This window comes from Calypte anna, chromosome 1 (assembly GCF_003957555.1).
Source record: "Calypte anna isolate BGI_N300 chromosome 1, bCalAnn1_v1.p, whole genome shotgun sequence".
NCBI classification, from domain to species: domain Eukaryota; kingdom Metazoa; phylum Chordata; class Aves; order Apodiformes; family Trochilidae; genus Calypte; species Calypte anna.
Genome location: NC_044244.1, coordinates 51,668,021 through 51,683,786, shown reverse-complemented (window position 1 = coordinate 51,683,786; position 15,766 = coordinate 51,668,021). Strand labels below are relative to the sequence as shown.

Here is a 15,766-nt window from a genome sequence, read left to right as displayed (position 1 = left end):
TTTTTTTTCTTCTTTTTTTTTTTTTTTTTTTTTTTTTTTTTTTTTTTTTCTGTTTTTTTTTTTTTTTTTCTTTCATCTTCCAGTGCTTATGGCTGTTCTGGTTTGTAGGAGGTAGAAGGAAGACTACATGCCTCAAAGGGCTTTGTAATAAGCACACGTAAGGCAGATTCTCACCAGCTGTAAGTCTGTGAAGGTGAGAGGACTGAACTGATGTCATCAGCAAGGTTCTGACCCATACACTGATGCCAGGGTACAGATGCAGAGCTGGCATTTAGGAATATGCTAGCTTTGCTATCTGCTCTCAGTATGTGTTTTAATCCCCTCCCCAGCCACCTCAAACTGAGGCTGCCCACCCTCTTCCTCATTCCCATGCGCTGACTTCCCAGCGCTCCCAGTTTACAATTACTCTTAGAAAGCTGGTGAGGGCACACCTTCTTCCCCTTCTGTCTGTTTGGACCCATTGGAATGCAGTTCTACCCTCTCCTGTTTAGGGCTGCTGTCAGGCTGTTCTCCTCAGCTGCCCTCCCTTCTGCTGCTGGGCTGCAAGGGGCTTTCAAGGGGCAGCTGCTGCACTGTTGATATCTCCTACACTAGCCACCTGGACTTCGTATACTTTGTATTCAGTCTTCTGGTCTTCTGTCTTCAAAAAGAAGGAGGGAGGGTCTCCTTTCAAGTCTGGGGCTGTCTGTCTCTCAAAAGACCAGCATGGCTATCGTTACAGGAACATACTTGACTTTCCCCAGCTTTAGCTTTTCCCCTTTTTTCCCCTTGCTCCAGCCTCCCTAGCCAATGGAGATAGGTACTGCCGCAACAAGAGTTTGGAGGGAGCAGGAATCCTTCCTCTCAAGACTTTCCCCCACCTTTGACAGAGAAGTTTCAAGGTGAGTTTCAGGAGTAGAACCACAGAGGGAGTCTTTAGTCTTTCAATTATTTTTAAAGGCAGTGCTGGCAAGATGAGGGAGCATCTTTCTTGGACGATCCGTCCATTTTAGCCAATGTGTTAGATAGTATTCCGTATACAGTGATAATGCAATGTCACATTTTAAATTATTTAATCCTTAGGGTACTGGTATTTTCTAGATTGCCAGGTGTGTACTTTGAAGTTTGTGTGTGTATATAAAGTCTGTAGTCTATAAAAGGTTAACAGAAATTCCATTTGTATGATTTTGTGTTTTGTAAGTTTTGCAGCAGTCAGTATTGGTCAGCTGTTGATTGCTTTTCACTCTGGTTCCCAGATTTCTTCCCTTCTTCCTTTCCCTGCCCTCCTCTGCCTTTCTGATGTTAGCCTTCCTACTATAAAAGCAGACAGATGAGACTTGGAGCCTACAGGCTACTGGGGGAAATTCCCTTTCTTCTAATTACTTGAAGGTCAACAAAAATATTAAAATACCGAGGTTGCCAGGAGTTCCCCATATCTTGTTCATATCTTCAATGTGATCTCACCCCTTGCTTGGTGCTGACTCCAGTATTGTTATCTTCATGCAGAATTGAGCAGCAATGTGGTTTTGAATGATCAAAACTGCAGATACAAAAAAAGTGATACGTAAGCAGGAAGGAGCCACCGTCTGAGCTGGCTTGAGAACAGTTGCCACATACATATCTGTGCACAGAGTTTTTTACATGAATGCTTTTACTTCTTCCTGGCAACCTAATGAATTAATATTTTATGGCCATTTCTTGCTGCTATTTAGCTCGATTTGTGCATCAAATGGAGACTGAAGCTGCCTTTTTGCCTTTTGTGTAGGCTTTGCTCCACTTCACTTGAATCACTTCCATCATTTCTTCCCTTCACTTTTTTCTCTCCTCTGAGCTAGCCACAAGCCCGGTCTTGGGAGGCAGATGCTCACTTCTTACAGGCAGACACCACAGTGGGCAGTAGCTACCCTGGCAGTGGCAGTCTCAACAAAGGCCAAAGATGTAATGGGTCACAGGGACACTGCAACTGGGAGTATTTCAAGAGCAGCATCAGAGAAGACAGAGGCAGGGAAGAATGAGCAGGGTAAGCATGCAGGAAATTTACACTAATGCCATACCCAGCCAATGGGTCAAACAGAGTGTTGCAAGGTCTTTCAAACTGGCACCTTTAAGTATTACATGCAGTAAATGTATTGATGTACAGCCCAGAGGGCTGCCTTACCTATAGGTGGCTCTTTCCTAGTCGAAGCTGCAGCACAGAGCAGGAGGACCTAAAAGTGAATGTGAAAAGGGCAGCTCCTGGCTACCTTTCTGGCCGAGCAGCTCAAGAGACAAATTGATTGTAAGTGGCCCAAAGCATGTGCTTGGTTGGTTGCTGCCTGGGCTCCAAGAATGCCTCTGTGTGTTCTGCTGTAGCTTTGCCCTCGTGAGATTCCCGTGCGATTGTTGTCTGGTTCCCTGGAACCATGGGGTGGGGACCAACTTGCTTATCAATGGGATTTCACTACTGCAAAGCTCCACTATGAGTCCTTTGAGTGGGATGGATTTCTCTTCTAGTGTTTCAAGGAAATCACGGAAACAAGAGGCTGCTTTCTGCCTCCTGGTGAGCTGCCATCGGGGCCCTCACTCTTAGCATGTGGGTACTCAAAAATGAAGAGATGACGCCCCATCTCTCTCAGGCCTGGGGGCTGTGTGTGGATTTGAAAAGGGGAAAGTCTAAGTGCATGGTCTGTGACAAGAGTGTGTGAAATACTGAAATAAAATGACTTTCCACAGTAACCTGGCTGTCTCTGATGTGTTTATAAACGAAGGAGCATCTCTCTGCTTTTGTTTCAGTGCATCACCTTTATGCTGACATAATTCTGCGCCACACCAGTGCTTGGGGACCAACATGCCCCTCGATGATTCACTTGCTTTCCCTTTGGGCCTTCAGCACTCTACAACTTGTCTTGAGAGAGCAATCAGCCCGGTACTGCAGCGTGCCAGCTCCTGGCAGCGTTCACACCAGTCACAAGGTGATGCGTAATGATGGCACCGCGCCTCCCATCCTTTCTCTGATAGCCTGCGTGCCCGGACAGGCACCAGCTTTTCATGTGGCTCCCCAGACTTCACAGGTTTCCGTGCCTCTTTAATATTAAACTTCCCTGTGCAGACGCCCCCACCCTTGCTCAGTCACAGGTTGGTTTCTAAGTGCCAACTTTCTCCCCTGCCAAATGGATCCACTCTTATCCAAGCATCAACCTCGAGGCAGTGAGGAAGCCGATGCGCCAGGGCCTGTGCTTGGTGTATTGAAGCTCTTTGCACAGGGTTTTATGAGACTGCCTGGGAAGGTGGGGTGGAAGCGTTGGATGTCCAATAAAGCATGAAGTGATGCCACTTTATAGATGGATCCCAGACACCTTAATTCTGGGAAGACGTTATGGTGGCATCGTTGTTCTGTGAGTCTTGTTTTAATGACAGCTTGGCAATTAAGATTTCACTGTTTTGGAGGATGATTCAAAGGGAGTCTGCATCTCTAACATACCTTTTTCTGAGAGCTCTTGCCTGCACTGCTTAATTTTTTTTATCCTTTAATCTGTTCTGTGGTAGAAGGAGATCAAATGAGATCAAGCACATTTCACGTCATACAGAGTCTTATAGGAACAGCTAATAGGACCTGCTCCGTGGAATCTGTGCCAGGTATTACCCCCTCAAATTAATGTCCTGGAAAGCCTAGAGCTTGCAATACATGTTTAATGTATGCAGCAGTTTGCACCTTTGCATAAAAGCTGTCCTGGCATGAAGGAAAGATCAAAAGATAGGGGTTGGTTTAATGTAGAGAAGAAATAATTTGAGGAGAGCCATGATAATTATTTAAAGTGTGGAAAAGGTTGCTACAAAGAAGAGGAGTGTAAATGGTTCTCCAGGCTGCAAAGACTCAATCTCTTTTGTTCTTAGCCTAAGGAACAAACATCTTAGGAGGAAGGTGGATTTTGGAAAAAGCAAAATATTTTGCATGCTTTGTTATATAACTACAGTGGAAATGAACTGTAGCTGAGCTTACATTTTACTTACTTATTTTCACATCTCTTAATTAAAAATAAATAAATCATAGAATCATAGAATGGCAAGGGTTTGAAGGGACCTTAAAGGTCATCTAGTCCCAATCCCCCTGCATGGGCAGGAAAATCCTAGTCTGACTATTCTATGGAATACACTCATCTTACACTAGGGAATAGAGATGGTGACTGTGCCCCAGATTTGAGATTACCATGCTGAAAGGTCAGACTGTATGATGAATGCTTCTTTTTTTCCCCCAAATACTTAATCACCTCTGGGGTTTTTTTAACATTTATTTTAGTATTCTAAACTCCAGAAAAGCTGCAAACAGCTGCTGCTTTTTAAAATCAGTCTTTGGGGGAAAAAAAAAAAAAGAGGAGCTGCTTCCAAAGGAAGAGTTTCTCTGCCAGATAAGATAAAATGCATTGGCCTCCTACCTTCACTAGTTATGATTCAGTGGCTCCAGCATGGCTCACTGAATCTAGGACTGGATCTTGAAATCTTGACCTTTACTCACAAATGCAGCCAACAAGAAATGGGAGATTCTCCCTCCTACCAGTGAAACCCAGTAAATGCTTCCAGCCCTAGGAGGACTGCTGCAGTCCAGATACTTGGAGAACAGTTTAAGGCATCTGGATTTTATCTTCTTTATCCTTGTCAGGCTTAGTTTAATGATCTGAGGGACTCAGGAAATCTCTGCTTTTTTCCTATTTTTTAAGATTCTAGAAACTCTTAAATAGCTACAGAATCAGGGATAGGACAGTGTAAAAGTTACACTGGCATACTCTAAGAAAGGCAGCTTTATTCACAAGTCAGAAAGAAATATGGTGGTCAGCAGGCTAATAATACCTTTCTAGTATGTGGTCCTGTAGAATATACTTGTAAATGACAAGGCAAAAGAGAGTGGTTAGACCAAAGGGTGAGGCAGGTAAGATTTGAAATCATTCCATACATGGAAAGCATTCATACCATTTTATGAATAGCAGGAGACAGAGTTTGGCTCACAGATCTCAAACTTGTCATGGTCTTAAGCTTTCTTAAGTACTCACGCAGAAGTCAGTTTTGAACAAAATCCCTTTAAACACACTAAAAGTCAGATTGATTTTTACTTTGCTGCCCTAGTTCGATTTCCCTGGCTCCAGTGGCTAAGTGGCTCTTTGATCTGCCTATTAACACTCAGTGCTAAGCTACTCAGGGGGAATATATATATATGAATTCTAACCACATTCTTCATGAAAACCTTTCCTCATTCAAATAATGGGCCAAAGTTGCTTGCTTGACTTTTCTGCTTTGTTTTAGATTTTCTTTTTCAGGCCACAGTTCCCTCAGTTCAGCTCAAGCCAACCCCAAGCAGAATTTTGATACTCTCTCCCATTAGACATCCCACTACAAAGACCACTTTTGTGTAGGACTCTCTTGAGTCTTACAGCTCTGCATTGTAAAGGACAGGCAACAGACACAAGGGTATAAATTGCAAATGATAGAGTGTTTTAGCTCTTTACTTGTCCCACAATAAAAATTACTTCAAAACTTGTGATAAACTGACAGGCTCCATACCTTTGGAAAAGCAAAAAATGCCAAGCAGTCATTCCTAGCAGCAGTATAGCAGAGAGACATTTTTGCTTTCAATTTTTAGAATTTATTTAGCACAGAAGATAGTTACAGCCTTGGACATAACTACTGCCACAGGTAGATAATAACACAGGTAGATAACACAGGTAGATAATATAATCTGAATTACATTCAACTCCTGGTTGGTTTTAGCAGTGGTGTTTTTAGCAGGGTTTTTAGCCCTGCCAGTGGGCCTTAGATATGCTGAAGCAAAGGTAGTATGAGATGCAGTAATCCCACAGGCTACAGAGCTGCAGCTCCCAGGTTGCTTGTTAGAGAGCACGTTGGCAGGGGTCCCAGCTTCCTGGCGTTCAAGCAGAGGCTGCTTTGTGCTGAGGCAAGCACGTAACCAGGGCACAAACCTTCTCTTTTCCAAATCACTGCCTGTGGTCACAAGAGGGACAGTAGAATGCATCTAGTCCAGTGACTTTTCTTTAACAATGAGCTAGAGATTTGCATTAGTAATATGTCTCCTTTTTTTAAAAACAAAACAAAACAAAACCTAAAAATTTGCAATTTCTTTCTTATGTGAGGACAGAAAAATTAATAAAAAGAGTGATGTCTTCAGTCCATCACTTTGCACTGCAAAGAAGGATGCTCAGTGTCACCAGCAGCTTGGACTCCCAAGATCTGTGGTCTGGGACAGACTTCACCCTTTTGTGGTCAGCCAGAGCCTGCCTTGCCTAGGGGAGATGTTTCTGATGAGTGTTCAGCATCCCCATCCGTCTGACTGAGACTGTATGACACCGGTGGATGGCTCTAATGTTGCCTTCACACACAGTGCCTGTGTTGCCCCAGCCCCAGAGCAGATGTTTACTCTCATTGCAATCCCAGAAGAAGGTCTCAGCAAAATCTTACCCTCTGAATACCAAAAGAGCAGGCCAGCAGAACCTCCCAAGATGAGGTGTGTCACCTGTCTTCAGTCTCAAACCAGCTCCCTCCACACCCAAGATGGAAACCTCCTTCTGTTGTGAGAACTGCAAACTTCCCTTACCAAGCACCACAGTGGAACAAGTTAGTGGAGACAGTGGACTGAGAAGCCACAGCACATACTCAGTGTGCTATTTTGGCCACAAAGCCTCCTTTGGGGATTGTTACCCAGTCTGTCTGTGACCAATATCCCTGTAATGCGTCTGAAGAGGCTCTGCTGAGACCATCCACAAGCTCATCACAAGTGCAGGGAGCAGAGCAATCTCCAAGTCTTCTAAAATAATCCCCTTTCTGGAATCCTTTGCCAAATCTCCTAACACAGAGGCCTTAGGAGGAAAAATGACAGTCATTCAGGAAAGACTATAAACTGAATTATATCCTGACTGTGCAAACATCTGCCAGGAATTTCTTTCTCCTCCCTTATAAACAAGTATATATAAAACCAGATTGAAGCCTGCTGATAAACCCTAGCCACCAAGCAGCTACTGCCTATAAAGAATGGATAAATATTACTGAATAATGTCTGCAGTGTTCATCCCAGGGGAGCAGGGCAGCTGCAGCCTCAATGATGATTTATCCCCAGATGAATTTCCAAGCTTCATCTGAACTACCTGGTTTGTCTGTGCTCCTGCTAAAGCAGCCTGGCAGCATCGGAGACAAAGAGATCTCAGAAGCACACAAGATATCCTCAGAATCCTGTTTTGTTTCATTAATAGGAAATACCCGTTCACAGTCTCTCTTCCCAGCCTTATCAAGACACTCTGAATTTACACAAAGACAAATCACCCGTCAGAGGACACAGAGCACAGTGGGGTATTATCAGCCTTCCAGTGTGCATCCCTCCTCCCCTCACTGTAGAGAAAGGCTGCAATAACTCCAGCTCAAATAACTTTTCCATCTGCTTCAGACACAGCTGTCAGTTTAGGTGCCAGGTTCAGGAGTGCAGTGCGATTGCTGTTGGGCTCATGAAGCAGGCAGTCCTCATTTTGCCAAATTTAAGGGGCAGTGAGACAGCGAGAGATAAATCCACTGAGGAGGCAAGTGTGACTCCAGCAGGTGCTGGTGACCTACATATATCTGTATTTTTTGATTGGGGGTGGGGTTACTTTAACAACCCTATGAAGAAAAACTGCTGATCTATTTCTTTTACTCCTTGGACAACTGGAAGGCTTTTGTTTGTGTGCTAAAGTGCTCCCACATGTGCTAATACACGCAAGGGATTATTCTTGACCCTCAAATTCTTTCATGCCAATAAAATAATGCTGGATGATGAGAAAACAAACAAAATCTCCCCATGGTCTGAACAAAAGTCAGCACCCTTTCCTCCTCCCTCCCCTCCCTTCACACATACTTTTTGCTAAACATAATTTTCAATCAGTTGTAAGGCTTGCTCATGAAATTCATGCTTGGGCAAGTTACAAGTTAAAACTCACCTCCCTCTCACCAGATTTGCACAATGTTTCTACTTGTGGCAGCTGGCCACAGCCTGGCTGATTCTGAGTAACTAAGCCTCTGGACAGCCATACTTTGTGAGCTATCAGCATGTGCTTGGCATGCCCACATTTGTTCAGTAAGAAAAATGTAGGTGGACAACCAGGATTGTCTCCATTTGTGTCTAAAACAATGGAACTGTAAGTTGCAAATGTAAATTGCAGATTTAATCCTTTTTTTTTATTAGTCTCATTTCAAATGTCAGTGATATTTACGTAATAGGATGGCAACAGAAGACAGTGAGGGAGCTGGTAAGCAATGAATGATTTATTAGATTCCATTTTGTGTACTAGTGCAAAACAAACGAGGCAGAGCATATGGCTAACTTATTTTCTGTTTGCATGTAATAAAAGATGGACATAAATACCTCCCAGCCTGATCTTTAATCACAAATATTGCTTTTCAATCTACTTTTTAAATGGAGCATCTATAAAGCAATCCCTAAAGACCCTATGATGAGAATCTGGCAGAGAAAAATCCTTAGATACCTGTTTGTGCTGCATGAGGAGAGAAGCAACCAAGCACTGCAAATTAGCCTGTGCTGTAGAGGTTGTAGGTAGTTCTCCCATGAAATCAATCAGAATGTCTAGCTGCTTTGCCTCATTCCTTCTTTGTGTTTCCCTCAGCACTCTGTCTCCAGGAAAAAATCCTGCTGGTCTCTGGAAATGCTTTGCTCATTGAAGTGTGGGCTAAGGTTTCCTATGCTTTCTACTTGCTGGATGCTTCAAAGCACAGAAATTACCACAAGAAATTCCACTGAGGACTTGCCCTCACACTCATCCTTCTGCAAAAGAGGTAATGCCCCCTTTTTCCCCATCCACCCCAGCCAAAAGCCCACCTGCCCCTTCCCCAGGGCACTGAAGCTCAGCAGGGGCCCCAAACTGCCTGCCCAGTGCCACCATGGGGTCTTGCAGCTCTCCGATGCAGCATCTCCCAGCCCATCTCCCTGGCTGAGGCTCTCTCAGCACCCCAGGAAAGAGCAAACATCTCCCTCTCCATTACTTTTGCCTGTTACCCTCCTGGCCCCAGCAATACCTACTCTCCCCACCCCCCTCTTGCTCCCCTGCTACAGAGGCCCATGAGTACTTCTCCCCCACTGACAGTTCCTAAGAGCATCCTATACAGACAGCCTAGGCTGTGTGAGGAGATGTCACTATGGAAACACATCCTCACTGTCTTTTGTATACTCAAGAGCACTGTGCTTGCTTAGCTCCTGTATGCTTACTGGTGGAAAAAGAAAACCTCTTTTCCATCCCAAAACTAACAATAACCAAACCAAACAACAAAAAAGCCCATATATTGACCTTCCATCTTAATGAAGGAGGAAGGTGAATGGAGGAGTATTAGTTTTCCACCTCCTGGTTCTGCTGTTTGGCTGGAGGTGGCTTTCTGCAGTGCTGTATTTATCAAGCAGTTCATCACTCCCCAGCAAGGTCACTTTGGCCTCTGTCCTGCAGTGAGCTCTGCATGAGCAGCTCCTTTTGCCCGTGGCTGGCCCCTCACTTCTGAGTTGCAATAGAACTCACTTATCACAGAAACTGTCTCTAGCAAGATACAACACCCAGGGCAGAAAAACAACTTTGACGGTGGTAAAGCTGTTAAGGTGTCAGCAGGAGTTCACTGACCGTGCACACAATCTAATCTTCATTCAGAAGCCACTTTTTTGTGCTGTAAATTCAATTTTCTTCAGGGCTGCCAGAATACTCTCCACACTCTCTGACCCACAAATAAGTAGAAAGGAACGAACGCTATAGGCACTTTGGGGTTGGTTAGTAGCAGGTAGCTAGCAGTTCTCTGCTTAGTAAATACATGTCATTTACTTTGTAAAAGAAATCACAAGAAATTGTTACTTGGGCTTAAAGGCATATGTGCTACCTTGGCTGAAAAACCTTAGCCACGAAGGAGAAACTTATGACATGCTACGTGCAAATGCAGAGAGATGATTTACAAAGGAAAGGGGAGGTAGCTCATGAAATGTAACAACACACAGTTCTGCAGCACTTAAAAAAAAAAAAAAAAAAAAAAAAAAAAAAAAAAAAAAAAAAAAAAAACCCAGGAAAAAATAAGCTGTTTATTCAATGGCTGGCTTCTGTTTACTTGGTTTCGTTTTTCTGGGTGAGGGATTGTTAAAAAATTTCAATCTAACACAGACAAATTTCTGCATTTGGTTACACACAAAATGGAAACCAGGCAGCTAGGAAACTGGCAGATCTGGGTTAAGTTCCTCACTGTATAGTTCATTTTTGCTTGCACGATTCTTGCTCATACATACCCAGAGTCCTTTCAGAGAAATCTATAATTATCTTTTCAAGATGAAGGATTGGGTGTGTATTAAAACAGCACTTCTGTTTATTTAGCTGCGACTATGGTTGTACAATCACCCTTTTCACTTAAAGGAGGGGCAAGCAGGCTCAGCAGGGGATGTGAGAGCTCTCCCTTAGTGAGGACATGGAGATGCTGTCCACCCAGCCGATCACTCCCTTGGCTTCTTTAACACCTACTGCATCCTCTAAATTTTGCTTTGAAGCAAGACCTGCCTGCTCCTTGGTGTATTGATCAGAACAATCATCTTAGATCACTCAGTCGATACAGTGGTTTTCGAGGACTGGAGGACATTTTTCTCTGCCTCCTCCGTTCTAATGAGTCATTCCAAAATCTGTGCTTTCTTCTAGAGAAAAAAACCCAAACCAAACCAAAAAAGACCCCAGAAACCAACACAGAGTAAAAACTGCCTTTTTCATTCAGGAGTTAGTGTTCAGCCTATAGGTGTGTCGTGACATACACTGCTTTGTAGGGATGATGGTAACATCAGACTGCTAAAAGTAGAAACTAGGTCATGCCCATCCTCACAAATTATCAGTTAAATTGTTTAATAAGTTCCACATAGTTGCACCTGAGCAAACTCAGTGAAGGCCATGGCTTTACACAAATACTACCGAGGCCTTAACTGGAAAACAGCGGAGCCTTTTTCAGAAGCAGCCGAGAGCAATTTGACCTGCAGGATAATGACGTTTGAACAAGCAAGGACCCACCAGAGCTCTTGAAGCTGCCGGCATGCTGTGAGCATGGCAGTGTGGGAAAGGAACCATTAGAAGCTGGATAACTAACACAGTGAGGAAGCACACAGGGACCCATCCTCACAACTCACCAGAGCTGCCTGACACTTGTCTGACCCAAGCGAAATGATGAAGGGACTGAAATCAGCAAAAAACTCTTGGCTTCCATGAGTTCCCGTGGAACTGCATAGCCAGGAAGAGGGTCAGGGAAGAGGGCTGCCTTCTTTCCTAGCAGCACATTGATTTAGATCAGATAAAACACGATGTGAAACTGCATTTTTAAAGCTTTCTGAGGTGGTGCTGTGCTTTAAAGCTGCAAGGTGACATAAGCGCTCCCTTATTGCTCACACCGGCCCCAGCAACGTCTGCACAAGGAACAGAGAAGCAACTGTGTCAGCGTGAAACTGCGCAGTAGAAGCTCTCATTCCTCATCTGGGGAATAACCAACTTAATTTTTAAGCTCTCGCACAGATCCAAGGCACTATTAGAACTCGTGCCCTCAGCACAGCTCTTCAGCGAAGCTGCCCATGAACCCCCCCCCAGCACAACAAGGTGCCATGGCTGCTGCGAGGCCGTCAGGTGAGAGACGGAGATGTGGGTGCCACCACGCACGCAGAAAGGCCATGCCCCGAAGCAGCCATAATCTGAGCCCTGCATGCGTGGGGAGGGCAGGGAGTGAAGGCAACGTTACGCTGTGCCTACACGTTATCTGAGGGAGCAGGGGGAGGCTGTGGCAGTCTGCCGCCTCAACACTTCCAAGGGAGACATGCCAGAGCCTTGGCCGGCACAGCAACCACCAGCTCTGTCCTGAACCTTAGCAGGACTTTGAGTCAGAAGGGGACACTGGAAATTAAAGGCTGTGTGTGTGTGTGTGTGTGTGTGTGTGTGCGTGCGTGCTGCTTCCAGAAGGACAGCCAGCGACCCCTCCACCACCCACCCCTTGGCGTCAAAAGGGGACACACTGGAAATTAAAGGTCTGTGTCTCAGCGTGCGTGCGTGCTGCTTCCAGAAGGGCGGCCAGCCACAGCGCAGGGCTGTGGTGAGAAGCACAGCAACCCCTCCATCACCACCCACCCCTGCCCCCAGGCGCCATTTCCCTGCCCAGGTGCTCCATCCCGCTCCCTCTTCCCTTTCCCCTCAGCATCTGGCCCTGGCCAATGGCAGCTCGCAGTGAACGTGAATAGTTCCGCTCCAGCCAATGAGCGCCCCCTTCCCACGTGGCCATCCGCGTGAGCGCCCTGTCTTTGTTGGCGGTTAAAGCTGCCCCTCTGCAGGGGGAGGGGGAGCGTCCTCGGCTGCTCCGGTCACGTGACACAGCCTCTCTTGGCATTTAGGCGCGGACGGACACCATGTAGTCCCTCCGCCTCTGCTTCGCAGTGGAATGGCGGTTCTTGTGGGAGGCTTTCGAGATTACTACGTAGTAAAATGGAAGGAGAGAAGCCCACTGAGATAGGCTACAGGCCAGCGGAGGCTGGTTAGAGGCAGGTGACGCTTGGCGGAAGGATACCTTCTTCCGGATCTTGTTTCGCTTGGGGCGAATCTATATAAAGACGTCGGGGGTGCGCTGCCACCTCATTGTGTGTCTGTATCGGAGGAGAGAGGTTGAGATAGTGTCAGTTCGCGCAGCAACTTCCCGCGCAGCGCGGACCGGAGCAGTCTCCCCTCCCCTGGCCGCCATGGCTCTTTAAGGGCGGCAGGGCCAGCGGCGGCATCGGCCAGTGCAGCAGGCGCAGCAGCAGCGGCGGCGGCCTCAGCACACCCCCGGCATCTGCAACCATGGCGTGAGTATTGTGTGCGAAGGGAGGGTATTTCCCTCTGGTGTGTTGGTGGTCGCCCGCATCTCCCTTTAAAGTGGGCTTCGGGGGCGGTAGATAGTAAGTTCCTGGGAAAAAAAACAAAAAAAAAAAAAAAAAAGGAAAAAAATACAAAACGTAAAGCTGGGCGGTAAGATGGGAAAAAAATTAGTATAATACTGTGGGCTTACCTTCCCTGGGGGCGGCGGGTGTCAGAAATGGCAGGAAATGCCATTTCAGGAAGTAAGGAGGAATCTCAGTGTCTTAATTCCGTCTAAGAACGTTCGATTACTAGAACCAGGGGGTTTTTCGGTCTCAAGGGAGTACGAGCAGTACATTCCCAGGGAGGGCTTTCTCCCATGTCGGGGAACGCTCCTGTAGTTACGGGTAAACGGGGCATGGGAGGCATCGGGAGTTGTGAGTGTAATGATCAATCGGTACATCTTGCCGATTAGCTAAACGGGTGCTGGTAATAATTGGCAACAGTGCTGTAATCCCTTAATACTGTAGGGTTTAGTTTGCCCTGAGCCTCTGGAGCGGTTTTGTAACTGAGGAAGCTCAAGTGAGTTTAAAAAAAAAAAAAAAATGCGGTGTGTGTGACACGCGGTTGGTGTTCCCGCACAAACGCCGTGTTTTTTAAGTAGGGTTATTTCTGAGAGGTTTGGTGCCCTTCCCCACCTCTCCAGCGCTCCTTGGCACCGCTCAGCCCTGCACAGGGTGGGCGGGAGCCGGAGCCGCCCGGTGCTGGAGCCGCGGTGGAAACGTGGCAGTACACAAAATGGCGGCGGCCGCCGGGATGCGGGGGGAGAGGGAGGCGGCAGGATCACGAAATGGCTGCGGCTGCCGGCGTGGCCGTGAGTCAGGGCGGCGAGTGGGCGGAGCCGGCAGCAGCCCTGCCCGTATTCGGGCAGGAAGAAGCCGGGAGACTCTCGGCTTTTAAAGTATTACGGGGTCCGCTGGAAGAGCCTTTATTTACCCGAGAAATTTAAATAACGCAAAGATGTTAAGGTACAGGCGAGCAGCAGTCCCGAAAACAGAGTCGTCCTATAAGCCTATATACGACGGCCATACTCCCCGAAGTGGCATTGCTTTTAAAAAGCCACCGCGCTGGTTCAAAAAATACTAATAAATGAAGTTTTATTTTCAGGTTTTTCAAGGCACCGCACAGCAGCATTGCTGTAGTCGACAAAAAGACCCTGTACTTGTCTTCATCCTTGGACATCAAAGCATTAAAAACTGACGAAGATGAGCCTCTTGAACAACGAGATGCTGTTGGGGGATTCATTATCCCCCTTCAGCCAGCCGTGTTCGGTGGCTGAGGAAAGTCTCGGACTCCTAGATGACTACCTGGAGGTGGCCGAGCCCCTCAGTTCGCATGGGTTCTCCAGCGACAAGGCTAAGGCAGTCTCCTCCAATTGGCTTGCTGTGGACAGTTTAGGCAACACCATAGATAGCAGCCAGGGTAAGATACTACTTATTTTCATAAAGAGCAATAATTACAATGGCATGTAAGATACTTGGCAACATTTGATTAAAAAAAAATTGGTAGGTTTTCATAAATGAGAAGGTAACCTCACATGGATACCTCTGCATGGAAAGCATTTACAGTAAGCTGCTTGCACAATACAGAATTGCTGGTTACTGGGTTGGCATATGGTAAAGTGATACGTGCCCTTCTAATAACATCTCAGATGTTATGGTACTGCTCCTTGGCAGAGGTCACAAGAAACAAGCATGTATGGTGTGTTACAAATGGCTCTGAATTGCTCTAGTGTTTGCGTAAGAGATATGGAATGTTGGAACAGCTGATGGCTTACATTGTACCCTGCAGTCTTGTGCAGTTAGTGACAGATTTTTCTAATAATTTTTTTTTATACCAACAGTAGAGCATAAGGGGAGGTGGCTATGAGTTTTTCTGGATTATTTTCAGAAGCTTATGAATTAGTTTGGCTGCTGGTTTACTGAATTTATTTTTTTTTACTTTGCAGAGGATGCCTTCTCTGGCATGGAGTGGATGGTGGAGAAGATGGATCTGAAGGAATTTGATTTTGATGCCCTATTAGGTATGGAACATCTGGAAGCCACCGTCTCACCAGACGAGCTGATGGCCACGTTGGAAGACACGTGTGATCTCATATTTAACTCTACCATCCAGGAATTTCACAACAAAGAGCCTCCACTGATAACTGACCTAATCACCCATCTCCCTGAATCTCCCGTTGGAGTAGATCCAATGGCTCCATTGGCTTCCCTCTGGTCTTTTCCCCTCTCCCCTGGGTCTCTCACTTCCACTCCAGACCATTCATTTAGTTTAGAACTAGGTAGTGAAGTGGATGTTCTGGAAGGAGAAAGAAAACAGGAGGGCCCCGCCTTTGTGGTAGTGATAACCAAGTCTGAAAAAGAGGAGGAGAACCATTCAGATGATAGTGGAATATGCATGAGCCCAGACTCCTACCTGGGAACCCCCCAGCATAGCCCTACCAACTCAGTTGGATCCCCAAACCACAACCAGTTTCCTGCAGATGCCAGCTGTGGCTCTGTGCGGTCCAAACCATATGATCAACCTGCAGAGAAGGCAGTGTCAGCAAAGATCAAAGGAGAAAAGAAAATAGATAAGAAACTGAAAAAGATGGAGCAGAATAAGACAGCTGCCACACGTTACAGACAGAAGAAGAGGGCGGAACAGGAGGCACTGTCTGGGGAGTGCAGAGAGTTGGAGCAGAAAAATCAGGCTCTGAAGGAGAAAGCTGATTCCCTTAGTAAGGAAATTCAGTACTTAAAAGATCTGATTGAGGAGGTCCGCAAGGCCAAGGGCAAAAGAGCTAGAGTCCCCGAGTAGGGTAGTCGGCAGTTTTTATGTGCATGTATATAAGTTTGCTGCTAAAGCTGTGTATTGCTGTCTTAATAAATTATTTTATAGTAAACTTGCAA

At 46.0% G+C, this 15,766-nt stretch overlaps 1 protein-coding gene across 1 annotated transcript; it reads left to right on the top strand.

Moving 5' to 3' along the window:
* Nucleotides 1-12,486: 12,486 nt before the first annotated feature.
* ATF4 (activating transcription factor 4) lies at nt 12,487-15,766 on the top strand. The gene is made up of 3 exons (XM_030447190.1): nt 12,487-12,823; nt 13,983-14,297; nt 14,824-15,766. The coding sequence occupies exons 2-3, from the start codon at nt 14,081-14,083 to the stop codon at nt 15,672-15,674; spliced, it is 1,068 nt and encodes a 355-aa protein (XP_030303050.1). The 5' UTR covers nt 12,487-12,823; nt 13,983-14,080; the 3' UTR covers nt 15,675-15,766.